At 45.0% G+C, this 18,942-nt stretch overlaps 1 protein-coding gene across 3 annotated transcripts in view; it reads left to right on the top strand.

The window, feature by feature from the left end:
* Positions 1-15: 15 nt before the first annotated feature.
* LOC119390096 (rho guanine nucleotide exchange factor 10-like protein) overlaps positions 16-18,942 on the top strand; it is a 65,076-nt gene continuing 46,149 nt past the window's right edge. For 2 of the 3 annotated variants that reach the window (XM_049414654.1, XM_037657640.2), the window contains exons 1-8: positions 16-255; positions 5,355-6,329; positions 9,738-9,926; positions 14,389-14,606; positions 15,310-15,403; positions 16,271-16,362; positions 17,398-17,475; positions 18,688-18,867. In XM_049414654.1, the coding sequence (XP_049270611.1) occupies positions 5,435-6,329; positions 9,738-9,926; positions 14,389-14,606; positions 15,310-15,403; positions 16,271-16,362; positions 17,398-17,475; positions 18,688-18,867 (1,746 nt within the window). In that variant the 5' untranslated portion in view covers positions 16-255; positions 5,355-5,434. The remainder of the gene's footprint in view (positions 256-5,354; positions 6,330-9,737; positions 9,927-14,388; positions 14,607-15,309; positions 15,404-16,270; positions 16,363-17,397; positions 17,476-18,687; positions 18,868-18,942) is intronic. The other variant, XM_049414655.1, reaches the window with a different exon arrangement.

Raw genomic sequence — 18,942 nt, 5'->3', positions numbered from 1 at the left:
ATTCATCCAATGAAACTGGCGCTTTCGGAGCTGCAAGCCTGCTTCCAGTTGACATGCGTACTGGCAGTGTTGTTTCGCGATGATTTTTGTGTTTGGGGGTCTCGTAAGCGAAGCTTTAGTTGTTTTCTTCTACTCTCACAGTGCCTTTTTATCTACGTGTGTGCGCGTTTTTGTAAAAGTATGATAGCCGGCCAAGCGACAAGACGCCGATAAAGCCTTTGAAGTGCCTGATGGCCTTAGCTTGCTCTTAAAAATGTAAGTACTACTACCCCGCTCAAGAGTCACAAGGGCGGATTTTGACATCTCGCACACGGGCTGCCCGAAAGGGCATTGTTTAATCACTGTATCATACTCGTGTAAGTTGCCGTCACCTACGCTGATTCCCTGTTTTCAAAGTATCATTGTAAGCGCTTAGGGTTAGTTCTCGAGGAGTGTGTTTCTACAGGCCGATCCTCGAAAGCATCATTGTGTGTGGCGTGGAGAATCTCTCGCGCTAGGCGACTCGCTCGCTTGCTCCCTCAAGCGCTTTCACGCGTTTGTTCTCTCGCCTCGGCTGGTGCAATCGCTCGCTGGTCTACTTGACCGCCGTCTTCTCACGACAGTTTATTTGCCACATAGCCGCCGATAAAGTGTTTCGTCCGCCGCGAGAGGACGATTCGAATAAAATATCCCGGGACGCTGACATTACGGCACACAATCAATACATCCTCTGTTGACGAGTAGCCGCCGGTTCCATAATCATTTGCCTGCCGTGTCCCGTTGGGTTTTGTTTGTGCCTGGCATCTGTAACGCCGCGTCAGGGGCGCGGTGTAAGCGTCCATTGCGTCTCGCTTTGTCTGTTTTTCTCTGTCTACTGTGTTCTCGGCGTTACGTTGAGCGCCGCGGTCAGCAAGGATGTGTGGGTCGCTTATCTCCGGGAGATACGCGAGGCCCAGCTTATACGATGCTCGAGGAGCGCTGCTGCATTGCGTGGCGTTCCGCGAAACCCAGTCAAAGCAAATACGAGGTGTCGAGAACTCAACAAGAAGCAGCAAAGCGTATACGTAATGCGAGCTCTGTTGAAATTACGTTTTTTTTTTTTCTCGCCTTCCGGCCTCTTTCTTTCTTTTTGCCCAGTCTCGACCGCGGCTACTGTTAAACAGGCGTCTAGCACGGAAATCGATATATCGAGCAGCAGAGCTCGCCGGGCCGTGCTTTTACGGAACGTGTAGTGGTGGTTGTTTCACGGACTGGCCCGAAGAAGGAAAGAGAAAAGAAAGTGACGATCAGCGCTCGCGACGACGCCAATTACGCCGATTAAAATTCCGCCGAGCCGCCGCCGCGTGATATCGCGTCCTTTTCTCAAAGCCAAGCAGCGTGGCTACAGAGGCGTCGCTTTGAAGAACGAGCCTTCAACACTCTGCCCGTTACGTCTTGCGCGCACTATTCCTGTCTTTTCATTCTTTCTTCGGGAGCGCTGTGCTGAAAGCTTTTGTTTTGGTCTTCCCTCTCCCGTTATTTCAACACTTCCGTAGCTTCAACGATGTTCGTTATGTTGTAGTTTCGTGGAGTTTCCGAGAAACCGGGCGCTTCGACGCAAGACGGGAGTTTATACGCGTTCCACGAAAGAGAAAGGAAAAACTTTGATTGCTCGCGATGAGTAAGGAGTTCCCTGTTCCCGCTCATGGTCACCGAAGAAACGCGAAGCCTCGTTCGCGCGAATGGAACGCGATTTCTTGCAACAGAAACTGCGTGAAAAAAGGCTTCGTTTCCGAATCCGCGTGTGGAAGCACTCGGTGAAATGCATCGCGGCAATCTTACGTCAAAGCTTAGTTCCGTTCGAGTGAGCTCGCACGGTTTTTTTTCCTCGCAGGATTATGGCTATTCGCTCGTTCTTTGCCACTTTCTACCCTACGCAAATGTCATTACGTTAGTCCTGTTTTGTGTTCTGGATAGTTTCGTCAGGATTAAGTCATATTCATCAAACCCTCTTACTTTAAATAAGAGTATGTTCAATTATTTCCGGAAAGCTCATTAAAAGCACATGGAAACGAATAACTTTGCTCTTGTGACTCTCCTGGATGGTTCTTTACTGTTTGCAGATTCAGTTGTCTCCTTGCAGCTCCTATACGTAACAGAGTTATTACTTTAGTGCTGTTACCTTCTTGAAATAGGTCACTTGCTGTAATTTCTTGTAGTATATATGGTCAAGCCCTCTTCTCATTATTACATGTCATTCTTCAGGATGCCTGAAGCGTTTTCAATTGCCAGCTCAGGTATGATGATGTGACAGATTTAATGAAGATTTAATGAAGTTTAATTAGAATTTTAATGGTATACTTAAGATGCAGACCTTGCGTCAGCCTGTAAAGCGATTCACTATATCCATTATGTCATGAATCATCCGCTAATTTTTACATCATTGGTCATATAATATTACAAGAAATGGCAAAGTGCCAACTTCGTTTGTGATCCTTTTAAACTGTTAAGTGAAACCCTTACTTTTATATTAAGAGGAAGCAATTGAGCACCTATGTGTGTTTACACTGTGGAACAAAGAAACGGGTAGATGTTGGTTTTAAAAGCTGAGAGGAATGATAATGATACGTCAGCATAAATGTTTTCTCCACGGCATTAGAAGGAAGCAAAGTTAACACAATCATGTGGAACTATTCTGCAAGATGATGGGGACACCTTGTGTCAGTGTGTCAGACTGTCAGAAAAAATCGAGTCTTTGGGGAGTATTTCTGCCACACAACTATAATCGCCATCCACCTCGCGTACTTTCCTTGCGTTATCACCGCGGTCCAGGCACCTCCCGGTAACGAACAGCACGCGCGTTATCAGTGTGACATAGCATTCTTGATAGGAAAGTGACGAGAGCCGGGTTTTCAAGACAGGAAACGCGAGCAAGCCAGATGACGATTATTGTCGTGTGGCAGAAATACTCCCCAAATACTCTATTTTTTCTTAGAGTGTAGCATATAGTTAGAACAATGGCACAGAGATACGGACATCTGTCACACATTTGTGTAGTATGACAGATTTCCGTATCTCTGTCACCTCGTTTACTCTTCGCGATATGCACTTCTGTCACACAATTGAATACCAATTAGCTCTTCCATCCTCTTAGACTCTGAAGGTTGTCTTCATGATGTAAAGTTACTAATTTCTTTTTTTTTAAAACCAAGAAGTGTTGTGCAATTTAGCAGGCCAAAGAGTTTGGTTAATTGGTTTTAGTTTCACAATAGGGAGGGGGGGGGGCTGCAGTTCAATAGGCAAGGGCAAAGAAACACAGTTTTTTTGTTGCATTCTTCATCTTTGCCCTCATGGTGCTCATGGCCATCATTCTGGTGTTTTGATTGTTCAAAGCACCACAGAGTGTTGTTGCTTCTTTGCAGCTTCTTTCTAGTAAGCATGGCAATGAAAACAGTAGTGCTTATTTAAAGGGCCCCTCACCAGGTTTGACAATTTTGAGCTAACGAGCGCAATGCATACACTGGGCGTTCACGATCACGTCTGCCAAAATTTTCAACGCTACGCGCCGCGGAAATGGGCGAAATTTCAAGGTGAACGCTGCTTGCCCTTCCTCTCGCGAGGGCGCGCCTTAGAGAATGAGGGGATGACGTACATGAGAAAATGGCCCTACGTAGATGGTAGTGCTGTGACGTCGCTCCTCTACGTAGAAGACTGCTCTGACGTCGCCAACAGTAGCACGTGACACTGCGATGATTATTTGACACGACATGTGTTCTTTGTGTAATTTGTTGCTAGAATAGATTAATAAAACGAGAGAAATAATGAGACACACAGAGGGAATGTGTGCGTCTTTTTCATTTTTTTTTTTTCGTGAATTGCAGAGATGCGGGGCTAATGTGCCTCCCTTTCCCATGCGTTCGTGTCCCCGCGGTTAGCGCAGCGAGCAGACGCCAACCCTGGAAACGAAAGTAATGTTCTGGCGCGTTCGAGCACTCATTATGCTCATTTATTCTACCGCGTCCAAGTAAACGTCAATGCGGCACTGGCTCATGATACCGCCACTCTCGTGCCCGTACAAATATCTCAACTTTCATGCCCGTCCCGCAGAAACAGGCAGTACACCACAGAGAACGCCGACAAAACGCCCACGGCCGCTACATAAAAAGAAGGTAGCGGCCGTGCAACGCCACTCGCGTGCTCGGGCTGGCTGGGTCACGTCATGCGCACGTGACCATGCATGCGCATGACGTGTTCGTGCGTATGTGTCAAGTGAAGAGGGCAGGGAAGGGATTTGGATTGCGAAGGCTACACGGGGCGAGTGGCAAGGGTTTGAAACTCGCCTCCTCGCATCATGGTTTCTCGCCGCTACAAATTATTGTTTTTATCGGCTCGTAATGGACCGATTTCAAAAATTCTTGCAGCATACTGCTCTTCATTCGGCACACAACAACTTCCAGAGTCTAACTAAAATTTGCTATGTGGCCTGGTGAGGGGCCCTTTAAATGTGATCAGGGTTAAATGCCTCATTTTCACAGTTTATTCAAAAGCTCATGAAGTTGAGCATGCAATGAAGTTGACCATAACGGCTGAAGTCAAAGAGGCAACCGCAAAGAAAGCTCCAGGGTTGTTGGCCTCATTTAGTACCTAGTATGTTTAATAGTGTACTACAGGTAGCTTCACAAGCCACATTAAAAAGACCAGAAATCATTCGGTGAGTTCTCTAGCACCTACTCCAGGATACTGAAATAGTCATCATTTCAATCTCACTATGCCTATGTTCTTGAGCCACATCCAGAATGTAATCTTCAAGGAGTGTTCTTAAAGGGACACTAAAGTGAAACGCTAAATCAGCTTTGGACTCGTATATTATTCTTTGAGAAGTCTATCGCATTAATTTTGCCACCACAAGTTCATTATTGCAAGAGGAAGTGAAGGTTTAAGTTTCACTTTTGAATTTCGTTGCAGAAACACAGTATCTGATTGTCTGTGATGTCACAAATTTTAAAGTATTTTCGTATGCTGACCATATTGGCTGAATGTAATTTCCCGAAACTTGATATGTTAAGTCTCTATCTGGCTTTCTTAGAATACAATGTAATTAATTTCACTAAAGGAAAATGTGGGCCCTAGTTGACAGCAAAATATGACGTTGTGGTGAGTTGGTGCAGGAATGCCAATGTGCAGTCGCCAGTTGTATCGTATGTTTGCATGTTTTCAGGCTTGCCAAGTGTTCTTTCAGTGCTAGAGGGACGCTTTTGGTAGTGTGAAAGGGTAATTTTCTAATATCAGTGAAACAGTCTTTCTCTTCACTGCCCCTTTAAGGCCCCATCCTGGAGACATGCTTCTCCTAATCTTTGTTACAGTTGTTGACAAAGTAACTTGTACAATCTGTGCAGTTTCTCCTTGGAGGCCGTGCCATGAGTTTTCGGAAGCGGCCCCGCCCGGGCAGCGTCTCTTAAGCCTTGCCGGGGCAGCAATGTCTGCCAAGGCCCCGTACTACTACAGTGAACTGGGGCCCGACAAGAGCCCCTTGGGGGCGCCGCCACCTCCTGATGAGCCGGCGGGGCTCAATGGCGGCACCCCACCTCCGGGGTCTTCAGCTTCCGAGTCGGCAGCCGCAGACACGTCACCCATTGGCGACCAGGGCGGCGGCTTCTTCAACCCACTGCTCTCGATCGAGCCTGATGTTTCGGTGCCGGACACGCCACCGAAGCAAGGCACCGGTGGTGGCAGCAATAACAACAAAAAGAAGAAGAAAGGCAAGAAAAAGGGTGGATCTCCCAGCAAGTCGAACGGCATCTACGGCACGACCACGGCGTACGCCCGCCAGCTGCTTTTTGGCTCGAGCAAGTCCAACAACGGGGCCGACAAGAAGAACCGTCGGGGCTCCGAGCCCAACATCTACGAGGAGATAACGGACGCCGAGGAACAGTACACCGCCGCACGGAGTGAACAGTGTCTGCGGGCGGGCGGGGCTCCGACGATTCCGCGGCGACCCCGCCCGCCACCTTACGATGGTGCGCCGCAACACGTGCGCGAGGAGGTGACGCGAGTGCATCGCACGCACGCGCACATACTTGAGAACCTCAACCTCGATGTGGAGACGATGTTGATGCCAGACGCTGTGCCGCCCACCGAGGTGCGGGGCGGGGGGGAACAGCAGCAGCGAGGCAGCAGTGGGGACTATGGAACGTTGGGGACCAAGCTGGGGAGGCAGGTCGTTGACCCACACCATCACCATGCTCACACCACGTGGAGACGCGTGATGAACGAGTATGTGGAGCACCGGTCGGCACCTGGAGAGCTGCAGGGTGGCACACTGCCGGCCAGGGCATCCAAGCTGCACCGCATCCCTTACGCTAGTCACAAAAGTGAGTTGCTGTCCCCTTCTATCGTTAAGTTATAAACCAATAAGTGAGTTGATAAGGCATTGAGCTGGAAGTACTGAAAGGAAGCAGACAAACATGTGATAGAATAGATGCCATACAGGCGCTGACTATCAATGCACTGTTCGTTTTCCACTTGGCTCGCCTCAGTTGAGTAAGATCAGATGTTATATTTTCAGTGATCATTTCCCTTGCTGTGTTTAAATTTCGTAGTGGACCATTTAGCTCACACACAAACTTAGATAGTTTACCCTGACGTCATGCTAGTCACCATGTCTGCACAGCGAGAGGTTGTGTGCGTAGGACATCACATGAAAGCTACCTGTAGACCTATGCTGCAGTACGGGATGCGACTGTGGTTGCAACTAAGCGGGCAAATTTGCAGTTGGCATTTTAACCATGGATGTGCACCTCAGATCTGTTCCCATCTAATCTCTGTACTCAACCACAGCACTGTTTTAGAGTGATCTGTAGTTCTTTTGTAGACCATATAGATTAGCCTTGGTGTAGGTAATCAGTAGTCTTAATTACTAAGGCTTCGTGAAGCCAAGACATGCTTAAGCTGTAAATATGATATTTGCATGATGTTATGTCGGAGTGTTTGTGTATGTTTGAGTTTGCACTGGGCATTAACTGTCAAGTTAATAATGTTCACAGCACATTTTGCAACATGACCATGTTACAAGGACACAAGACTTACGCAGCCTGTCTTTAACTTCCTTGGCTGTATACTTTTTATCATTCCTTCATGAAAGCTTTTTAACTCGAAGTCCTCTTCTCACACCTTTGCTTGTGACTTTCCTTGAAATCATGCAGGCATACTATGCAATGCGCATGCTCTGCTCTTGCTTTGATTCTTTCCTTTTCTCTTTGGTGGTGGTGGTGGTACCTAAGCTTAATTAAGGAGTTGTGTCAGTGTGCAATGTGTTCTTGAATTTTCAGGATTGGGCTATTAACTGCATTTAAAGGTACCAGCAGTGTGTACTAGCTTTTACTTGCGTAATAACCTGTAATGTGTGTTCCAGCTTTTCTTACCTTACCATACAGCCTGGTTTAGTCATTTAATTTTTTTTAACTACACAGCAGTAGTGTTGACATAAAATTGATTGTTAAAGAGAAAGGAGTGGTTAAATTGTTTCTTTAACCACTCATCAGCCATTCAGATTGCTTATCTGTTTATTTAATGTGAAAGTGTACTATACAGTGGCAGAAAATCATCTGTCGCCTGAACTTGAAGGGGCCCTGCAACACTTTTCCAAGTAATCTTCCAACGGCTTCGTTAAAGGAGTTTATCGTATCAAGAATCAACTGCCGGGGGGGGGGGGGGGGGGGGGGGCAAGGATTTTTAAAACCCGTGAAGTACGAGCATAGTTACAGGGATTTGTAGCACGCTGTAAGCGGTTTCTCTCTTCTCTCGTCCTGACGAGTGCGCTGAAAGCTAAGCAGGGTGGCAGGGGGCAATAAGTTAGGTTTCGAGCACATCATGGCCTTGAGCGCTTTTTCGTTTTGTTTCGAAGGTACGGCTTACTTTCAGTGGGATCGCGAGCGAGCAGGCATATTGCGTCATCCTGTTGTAACTATGCAGCTCAAGATGCTCAAATCAGCCAATAGCCGTGGACTTTGGGTTTATGGTGCCGTCATTTGGGTTTATGGCATCATTTGTTGAGAAAAGAGGAAACTATTTCTAGATGACTTTGAGAATTAATTGTAAATTCCAGGCCGTGTGCTGTGCTATAATGTTGGGGCTCAAGCACGTGCTCTCAGGAGCCTCGACTTCCGATCAGCATTTTCCGACCCTGCCTGAAGGTGTTGCAGGGCCCCTTTAAGCCTTGTGCCGTAGCAAATACTTCTTGTCTTTGAGACCTGAAGTTTGTCTCAGCCAGGGGCATAGCTGGAAACATTTTTTGAAGGGTGGGGGAGGGGTGCAGGTGGAAGGGTGGTTTGACAGGTTGTAGTATTTGCATAGGATAGGACAGCAGGCTGGCTTAGTTTGTTATAATTGCCATGGATTGTTCTAGTGTAACACAAGAAAGAACTTACAGGGACTCCAAGTCCACCTGTACCCTGTTGCTGTCAGTTCTTCTGTTTCACTGGAACAATGCATACCTGGAAAATGTACAATTCACGCGTGGTAACTAAGATAGCGTGTCAAATGGACAATGGGCACACTCACCGTGTCTTTCAGTGAGCTGTTTTAGTTACCACTTATACCTGGTGACAGCCTAAGGCTCCAATACAAACTGCACTGGGCCTGCTATTTGTGTGCACTGAAGCGTTGTTCCTTATGAATGCCGGAATTGAAAGTTCGTCTGCGCCATGATTACATGGAAAGGAGGGAACATGGTACATCTATTCAAGTTCTCTTTTATGTTGGGTAGCAGTGGCTGCTGCATTCTTAGGGTGTCACCGACCGTACAGTTTCTTGCAGTTACATAGAGGGAAAACTGGGTCTGTGATGATGTTGTGTGCATGGGAATGCTGGGATGTGTAGGATTTGAATTGGCATTGTTCATGAATAACCTGGACACCTCAGATGCATCTGGATAGGAGCATTCCTTGCATCATCACTAAAGCAGCATGTGACGATTCTTTTTTCCTTAGCATGACACAGAAACAAGTTTAGTTTAGCCATGAGAACTTCTGCTTTGATACACAGTATTATTAAACTTAAAATGTAACGAGTGGCTGCTAAAATTGGAAGACAGACAGCCAAGCCAGTGTTCACTCTGCGACACTTCGTTATCTGTTTCTTCATTTCACCACTGGATTGTGGCCTGCAAATAAGCAGACTTTCAATGTAAAATGTGGCATGTGTGAATGAGATTTGTTTATGTGGGCATTGTTCTTTAAGGAAGCTTTATTCATGCAGCCATAGACGAGTTTCAGGCAAAGCCTAGCACGACACCGGCCAACACAAGCCTGGCAGACACACATGCAGTCATTTCCACGATGGAACACTTAGAAAACTCTTATAGATGGTGTCGCCAGATTTTCTTCAATGTATATTGTGAGAAACTCTATGGTCACTGACTGTAGTGTTGTTTTCCTGTATGGATTACCACGAGAACTAGCCCTCTTGTTACCCTGGTGGTGTGGTGAGAAATCCTTGGAACATGTGGTGCCTATGGAGCCAACGTTTCGATAAGCGGACTTGTCTTCTTGTCACCCCGTGTTCCAAGGATTTTTCGGCGCCTCAAGGTTTCATCTTTCTTTGAACTTACCTTGCGTTGTGGGAAGCACCGGCCACTGGGGTGGTTCCTTTGGGGCAGATTTCACAGCTGGGGTGATGGATGCTTCCATGTTTGTGGATGGGTGTTTCTGTCACAATGGTGGTGGTGGTGGTTCTTGCTAACATTCCTTCTCGTGGGCTGGGCTTTGGTGCTGGCGGCACAGCATTCCAGCAGCCTTGCCAGTCGGCACCGCCTCCTCCTCTCCCCGCTGGGTCAGCGTCCGCCAGCCCATATGGGCGTGCGGTGCTGCCCAGCGGCAGCGAAGCGGGCACCGCACCCCTGCCCGAGCCTCTGTACATGCTCTACGACGACACGCACAAGCGGAGAACTACACCGCTGCTTGCCGCTGCAGGTTGGTGGTGGGATGCACTCTCCTTTCTCTGTCTTCTCCTTCTTTCCCCCCTCTTGCTCTCTCTCTTTCTCTCTTGCTTGGCTTCTTTCTGTGCTTGTGCAGTCTCATGTGCACCTGTTGCGTGAGTGGCTTGGAATGTCTGGCAACATTTCTGAATTTTAGAAGTGAAGTGGTGGAGAATGGTATGCACATACACTTTGTGACAACTTACACATTCTCCTCAAGGTACTGCTGTGGTGATTCGCTGTGGCTAAGGTGCTATGCTGTTAATAAGCACGAGGGTGCAGGTTTGATTCCCGGCCAAGTTGGTCGCTTTTTGATGGAGATGAAATGCAAGAACACCTGTGTACTTAAGTTTTGGTGAATGTTAAGCAACTCTAGGTGGTCAAACTTAATCCACAGTTCCTCACTATGGCATGCCTTATATTTGTGGGGTGGTTTTTGCTACATAAAACCCCCAGAATTCAGTTTATCAGGTGTGGTCGTAAAGGCCGACATTACACCTTTGCTGTTTGTTGTTGGCTGCTTAGATGTTTGCGGAGAGCAGTCACTGCCCCCTTAAGGACCTTGAGCTCTGGCAGTCTCATTCCGATCCCTTAGCGGTCTTATTCAAAATTTTTTATTATAAAGAAGCGATAATTGAGGGTGCCTTCCAAAATGCCTAGCTGTGTGAATGACAATCCATTGATGCATGTGATCATGTGATAGAAGAGCCAGGAAGGGTTGCCAGTCGTGCCCACCGGTGGCACTAAATTGTATGTTGTGAAGGAAGTTGTAAACAATGAATTGTTCAATTTAAATGTGAGAGCTTGGCTTGCCAGGAGCCTGTAAATCATGGATGTCACTCCTTTTTCCAGACAGTATTGTATTTTTGTTGTAATTATGCTACCAGATTGTAAATATGCATACCATGTCTTTGGGGTAATATTCCCAAATTCTCAATTTTACCAGGATTCACAGTTTACGAAAAGGGGTATAATCATGCTATTCATGTTGGTTGGTTCAGCTTCACTTTGAGCTAACAGGTTAGAAGAGCAAAACTTTGGTATGTGTGAAGAGAACAGCTTCAATCAAGGAGGAAAACAAGGTGGCCTCCATTTCTCATTCTATACACCCTCTAAAAAGTTGGAATGAGTGAATGCTAGACACGTGGTACAGAATTCCAGCAGTAATTAATAGAAGTGCACTGGAACTTGCATAAAAACAAGAGTGACGAAAAGTAGAAACAGTATAGTGATGGGTGGTGTTGCCAAGATGATGAGATAGACTGAGGAAGTGAACACGTAGAAACAGTAAGACTGGCATTTGACGTAAGTATTTAAAAAAGGTTTGAGACACGTTTAGTATCTCGCCGTTGCACTTGGCGTCGTCGTGTGGTTGGTGATGGTAATGATGACAGTGTGCATTGATCTGTGTTCAGTGACCTGTGTGCATTTCTACCTCACTTGCTGTTCCATTGGTGTGCTGCCTGTTTACAGCTTACTGCGCATGTAGCGTTGCCTCTGTCTGCATGTGTTCCCATCTTGCTTCTTTGTCGATGGCCATCTCTCCTCTTTTGCATGGTCGCTTTCTCGCATGTTTCAAACTCTCTGAAGAAGCATGTAAATAACTGCTCCTCGATATTGTTTTCTGGCTAACTCCACACTAATTAATGTCGCACTGTATTTGAATGTCTTTAGGTTGTTAGTGTACAGTAGGAGGTTACACAGAACAGCTCATTGCTTCTGGTGTAAAAAAAGATTGGCTTGGCTTGAGACTAAGAAAACGCTTCTGTTAATTTCTTTTGCGAACTTGAGGGCTAGGCAGTGCTTTCTTTTTGCTTTTTTCCAGGCCTTTTTATATAATAGGAGACCATCTACAGTAGTTGTTATAGTGTTAATTGAACTTTCGTTAAATCTTATAATGTCGTGGTTAATATTATTGCAGTTGGTCGAAGGCAGTAACATTTGCAGTGATTGTCACTTTCGTAGGCTGTAGCATTTTGTCTGTTCTTGCCTTCTCCCTTTTGTTATTTGTACACTGCAGTTTTATGTATAGCATTCGTTCAGAATGACTTTGAACGAAACGAAGCATTAACTAGTTCATGCAGTTGTGACTGAAAAAGGGCCAGAAGAGAATAGAAAGGTACGCTCTAGTTTTGTGAGTTATACGAGCCACATGCAATGCGCAGACTGTGTGTAACATTAATTATTTGTATTCTAAGGAAACCTGTGTAGAAGCTTTCACTGCCAGCTGGTTAGTATTTATGCTGCTGCATTTGGTTTGGAGAGATACTTTAGCTTTTCTGTTTTTTTGCATTTCTTTTTAAGTAGGTTTTTCCTTTTTGGTTAGTTGTTTTGTGTCGCCATCTGTGCAAAACATTAGACTAGTGTGAAAAAAAAGTGGGGGCATTGTAATCTGTTCTGAGCATACAGTTGCGTAGATAAGCGACAAGTTTGCGAGCGGCTGGAGATAAAAGAGCCTTCACGCTGTTCTGTTGGCTCTCCTCTGATCAGAGCCAGCCATTGTGGCCAATTGGCACTTGACCTAGAATAGAGAACGGGGTCATCCGTAGGAGGCACTTAGAGCAACCAGTGAAGCCAAGAGAGCTCGGCTCATGCGTGCTTTCTCGGGGTTGACACTTTTTAACAAAGAGGCGAGTTTTGGATGAGGGAGGAAGGTGCCTATTCTTTCAAGATCCCATTCTGTTTGGCAACTGGCTGTTTAACTGCAGCGATACGTAAATTATATTAGTGAAGCGCTGTCTCTGCCGTATTGGGCAACAAATTGCATACATGGCTATAGTTTCTCGGTAATGTGACGGCACTCTGCAGCTTTGAAAACTCGCTGCCCAACTCGATTAAATTCAGTAGATGTTCGTGGCACTAAAGAAACAAAAGCTGCCTCACTGTTGACGACAGTGTTTTGTTTCCTTAAAGTCCTTGAGAAGACAAATTTTCACCGCTAAAGCTTCTATGAATTCAGTGACAAGTGGGGCTTACTTCCAGTCAGTAAACCGAAGCTAATTACAGGTCGGATGCACCTTTGTTGGTATGGATACAGATTGCCAGGGCTACAGTAACTGTAAGGATTCTGGTTGGGCCAGCAGGTTCCATACCTAGGACCGTGCAAGTCATGCATGCAATTAGGTAGGATGGACAATTAGGTGAGTTGGTACGGATTCGTTATTGTGAAAATGGCGCTATGGAATAACATGGCAAAGACTGAAGACAGGCTGAAGACACGTGTCTTCAGTCTTGTCTTATTTTATCGCACCGTTTTCATAATAATGCATATGAGCTTGTAAAAGCGACACAAGCGTATGAAGTTTGATTAGGGAGCTAAAGGGCCAAACTGTGACTGCAAACAGGGTATGTATCATTCTAAATAATGTATACAGAAAAGTTAGTGTAATTTTTTTTCATAGAGGCAATGGCTATATTGAATTTATTTGCCCTAATAAAGCCTTGTTCAGGCAATACTAACAGAGTAGTGGCTCCTTTCATTTGCATATCATGGGCTCATTTTGTGTGCTTAATGGATGACCATATTTGTCAGATTTAAGATGTCTGCTTGTCCACTGCAGCATTGCATTTTATGTGCCCGGTATGAATAAATTTGCCACGAAATAAAAGAGTGAGTGAGGCACGGTGGTAAAATAAGCTACATTTCAGAGAAGATTGTTCTGATGTTCACAATACATTTCCCATTCTACCATCGCAAGGTCATGTTTCGCGAGGCTTCCTTGCACTTTGAGCTTAACTTTATTTTGGCTTTGCATTAAGCATCAGCCAAGCAAGTTTAGGAACTTGAGGGTTCGAACATTTGCTTGATAACAGTTTGAACTAATAAGTTAAATTGCTCTGATGTGAAGCTTCGAGAATGCATCGGTGTGGCCATTATGTATAATTTTTTTATTTCCTGAAGTGATTTTATTTAGCATCCCACTTCATGCTTTGCTTGCAATGTAATATGATAGCTCAATAGCACGTAGTCTGTGCCATCTATTATTAGGCTTTAAAAAACAAAGAACTTTTATGTGGTGTGTTACACATGCTGGATATGGCAAATCAGGAGGCAAGGTTTATGATAGGGAAGCACTGTCATCTATCCATTCGTAAGAGAAATCCACGCAGATTTCTTGGAACAAATGCTTTTTAGTTCAGGAAAAATTTGTCTACATCTGGAATTTGAACCAGGATTTTTCGTCAACTAGGAAGCTTTCATGCCTGAGAAACCTGCACGGATTTTTCTTGTGGCTTCATGCTACGAATGGGTGGATGTTGGTACTTTCCTCTCATTACTAGTTCCGACACCACTTTCAATCATTAAAATGTGCACGAAAGAAAGTTAGAACAGGTCATTGTTTGGTTTAAAGCCTTTACTGCTGTGTACTCGGCCTTTGCATCGCACCCACTTAACGCCCACGTTTCTGGACTGAGAAATTTGGAACAGATTGAGTGAGGAAGAGATTGGCTCCCAGATGCAGGGATGCGTCCCGAGGACAACATCTACGAGGAGGTGGACATCTACCGACGAGACACAATCACCTGCGAGGACGGCTACAGTGCGGCCGGCTCCGAGCTTGGCCTAGATCATTCAGAGAGTTCGGAGGAAGGCGACACCACGGGCCGAGTGCGCCGAGGCTCGCGCTTGGGCAGCAACAGCAGCAAGCCGGGCAAGAAGCGCAAGGATTCCGACGTGAGTGTCAGCGTTGCGCTCAGCTTACTGTGGCTAAGCAACTACTGGCAGCAGAAGTTACTTGCATTGTTGCTACTATGTGTTAATGTAAATGAAAAAAAAAGCGATGTGGCCTCGCGAGAAACTAAACGAAAAAGAACAGCTAGGATGGGTGTAAGAAACAATCAAGAGACATGCTTATTGAAAATATAGGAGTGAGGTAGAGCATTTGGTGTTTTTGGTTGTTAGTACACCAGTACGACCGAAGAATTTGTGTGCACTTGGCAGTCATCCAAGGCTTCCTTATTGTGGGCCGTCTTTTTCTGCATTATACTTAGGTTGTATGTAAAATGTTCTGGCCCTGTCACTTCTTATTTTGATGTTATTTTACAGCACCTGTTGTTTGACTAGTACAGTATAAATCCACTTTAATGGATAGATGATCAAAAAGAAAAAAATAGGATGTGACACTTCGATTCCTCATTATTTGTTCCGGAGCTGTTATTTTCATTTGTTCTATCTGTGTCCAAACTCTCGTCTATGTGAGGCATGCGTTAGCGAACACATAAGTATTTTATTTCCAACTGAAATGAGGTTGGGAAGTATCTTTTTAGTGCTTCTTTTATCCTTCTCGACAGTCATTCATTAAAAACAACCAGCTTGGTTGTTGTTTTTAAATGTTGCGTAAACATTTTTTTTCCCTTGCTTTCTTGTGTTTGTACAGCTGACCAGCAGCTTCACACGCTTCTTCTCCACCCGGCGGAAAGATTTCGATTCTGACAAGTTGGGGAGCCGCATGGGAAGCCGCCAGTTGTCAGGCGAGTATTGGCATCTGTGAAGGTTAACCTTCCATCATTGTATTGAGCAATGCACTCTTTGATTATCCGCATCGATGTAGTCAACGGTACAAGCATTTTATATTTGATTGGTATATAAAACAGTTTTCTCTGTATGACACTTTGCAAAGATTTGAAAAGTTGTTTAACTGCAGTAAAGCACCGTTCTTTTTTTGTTTTTTTTTTTTAAGATGTCACAGCTTGCAAAGGACAAATACTTCCTGATGATGGCATCAGAAAGGTCTGTAGGTGATGAACACTTACAGACCTCTCTGATGAGAGCTCTCAAGGTGTTCTCATGACCCACAGTGGACTGTTTCAAGCAGGCACAAGTGCCTGTTTGAGAGTGGTAGGAATGTTATAGATTCTACATTCTGCAGCTGTTCATGACAATGTGAAAACCACATGTTTCTCCATTTGAACATGAACCAGTCAAAGTTGTGTATAGGCTATAAAAACAGCCAGTTTTGTCCGACCGCTTGCATTCTGTGAAGCTTTTGTGTGCGATGATATTACTACTGAATGTTACTACTGAATGTTACTACTGAATGTTACTACTGAATGTTACTACTGATATTACTACAGAACGGACTCGCAATTTGCCCATATCTCAGCACTTTTCTGTGATATCAGTGTTCTTTTTTCGCCTGATTGTTCTTTATTTATTCTTGTAGAGCTAGCCTCCGTCCTTTGATTGGCTTATAATCTGTAGCAGTAAGCAGCTCAACTATGTTTACTGTGGTTACGGAATGTTTAGCTCTGTCAATATGGATTGTCTTGTCACGAAGGATACTTTGTGGAGTCAGTGCTGACCAAAACAATGTCATGGGGCTGCTTTTGTCATTACAGAGGATGAAGGCTACGGTGATGTGAAAGCACCCAAAAAGCAGAGACCCCCATTGGCTCTGCCAGCTGTGCCTCCTGGCCTCACACCTGAACAGGTAAATGTGTCTAATGATTGTTCCTTTCCGATTATTCTTTTCTTACACCAAGTGCTTTAGCAAAAACTGTCAAAAATGTAAAAAATATATACCTATATTGGCTGTGTGCAGATCGCATAATTCTAGTCGTTCACCCGAATTACTGAGCAGGCAGACCTTACTTGCACACGAAGTTTAAGTGCATCAACGACTGATTGAAAGAATTTATTAGTTACTCTACGGCAATGTTGTGATTTACGAATCGTAGTCAGTGAGTTTGTGAGACATATCCACCTGGAACGAATCCCAAGGATGACTGCAATTTCGAGATATTTGTTCCCGAAGTGTGTGATGAAGGACATTGGCGTCCCCCTTGCTGTTTGTGTGTTCCATGGCATCAAATGGTGTACTGTTAAACTAACAGGGAGAACAGTGCATTTTTACCCCGCCATGGTGGTCTAGTGGTTATGGCGCTCGACTGCTGACCCGAAGGTCGCGGGATCGAATCCCGGCCGCGGCGGCTGCATTTTCGATGGAGGCGAAAATGTTTGAGGCCCGTGTACTTAGATTTAGGTGCACGTTAAAGAACCCCAGGTGGTCGAAATTTCCGGAGCCCTCCACTACGGCGTCTCTCATAATCATATCGTGGTTTTGGGACGTTAAACCCCAGATATTATTATTATTAACAGTGCATTTTTACCGCGAATTTGACAGCACCATTTTCCAAACTATTTTCATACTCTAATTCGTTCCTTATGTTGTGGTTGCAATCTCAGTGACCACAGTTCGTAAATTGCAATATGTGCACAAGGTAATTGGGAATGTAACCAGTGATTTTTAAAAACTAATTATTGAGTTTGATTTCTCAGGCAAGTAATGTCTCTGTCACCAAGTAATCCAGGTCAAAGATTAAAATTTTGCAATCTGCCACAGCGTAAATAAAGAAAGCTTCTTTTGCCAGTTTTTGCAAAAGTGAGCGGTTTAAGTGCATTCTGGCTGCTTGTTGGTGCTTCTGCTAAAAAGTGTTTCACGCAATTTCTCTGTTGTCATTTCCAGAAAAAGAGGCGATTCATTGTACATAACATAGTTGAAAGTGAAAATTCATACGTCGGAACTCTTCAAAGGCTCATCCTTGTGAGTACTTTTTGAACTCCATTGGTTTCATAGTTCTCTCTCATGTTCCCATCACTTTGCAGGCCATAGACCATGAGTATTGCGTGAATCTCTTGAGAACCTTCGCTTCCACTCGAGCCTGCACCACCATTGAAAGAAAATGAACTGCCATAGAAAGCGTGCAGTCCTCACAGGAAGTTATGCAAAGCCTCAGATTTGTGTCCAGAAATTTGCTTTCCTGGTGCTTTTTTTTATGCTTTTTTTTTTTTTTGCACATTGCATTTAAGCTTTGTATGTATTAGCAAAGCTTGTGTATGTGGCAAAAAAGCTGTTCACATGAGTAATTGTAAAGAGACTTCAATTTCGGGATCGTAGGTTGATTGTAATAGAAAAATGAAGTTCAGTGGAATGCAAGTTCTTTAATTTTGTGCTGATACCTTAGCACCTGAACGTCTTTGCACATCAGGGATGTTGTGGTCTTTTTTTTTTCTTTTCTCACATTGTTGCAACACTGGCTCAGTAACATTTCTGGAAGCCTCCTTTTAAGTCTCTTGTTTCCTTAGGACGTGCCGCATGGCAAGTACACGTGGCCCTTTTTCATATCTTGGGGGCTTTCTTTCAGGCTTGGCAAAAGTTTTGCACTGTTTATAAGAGGAATGGAAAGGTGGAGTGGGGTGTTTTAATACAGTGACCTAGAATTTTTATCATTGACATTTTCGCTCTCATTGTAGTATCTGAGAAGCATATTAACTAATGCAAAATTATGTAATCAAGCAAAATGTAAAGTAAATGACTTTCTCCAAGCAGCAACGAGCAACATTGCGTTGTTTCTGTTCCACTACATGTCACTTCACATTTTTAAAATTATGGCACGAGTCATGTAAGACAACTGGTGCAAGGCTGGTGGGAACTCTACATGATACTGTGTGCCAAGACTAAAGCATACAGATAAACCTACCGCGGTGGTCTAGTGGTTATGGTGCTCGACTGGTGACCCGAAGGCTGCGGGATCGAATCCCGGCTGTGGTGGCCGCATCTAGTTGGAGGCGAAATGCTAGAGGCCCGTGTACTTAGATTTAGGTGCACGTTAAGAACTGCGGGTCGTCGAAATTTCCGGAGCCCTCCACTGCGGCATCCCTCCTAATCATATCGTGGCTTTGGGACGTAAAACCTGAACAATTATTGTTATTATAGCAGACAGATTAAGTTGGATGACACCACCCACTGCCGCAGGACTTCAAGCGACCGCTGATGGCCAGCCAGCCACCGCTTGTGAGCCAGCGCAAGGTGGACACCATGTTCTTCCGTCTCGAGGAGATCATGCAGTGCCACACGCTCTTTGGCATCGCCCTCAATCAGTGCATCTGCGAATGGGACCAGCAGGAGCGCATAGGCGAAGTCTTTCTCGCATCGGTGAGCCTGCCTTTCGTTGAATCCTTAGTCTCAGTCAGAACAAGGCTTTTGCATTGGGCACTGTTGCTCTGGCTG

Source organism: Rhipicephalus sanguineus, chromosome 4 (genome assembly GCF_013339695.2).
Source record: "Rhipicephalus sanguineus isolate Rsan-2018 chromosome 4, BIME_Rsan_1.4, whole genome shotgun sequence".
Lineage (NCBI taxonomy): Eukaryota > Metazoa > Arthropoda > Arachnida > Ixodida > Ixodidae > Rhipicephalus > Rhipicephalus sanguineus.
This window is presented reverse-complemented; position numbering and strand designations above follow the sequence as displayed.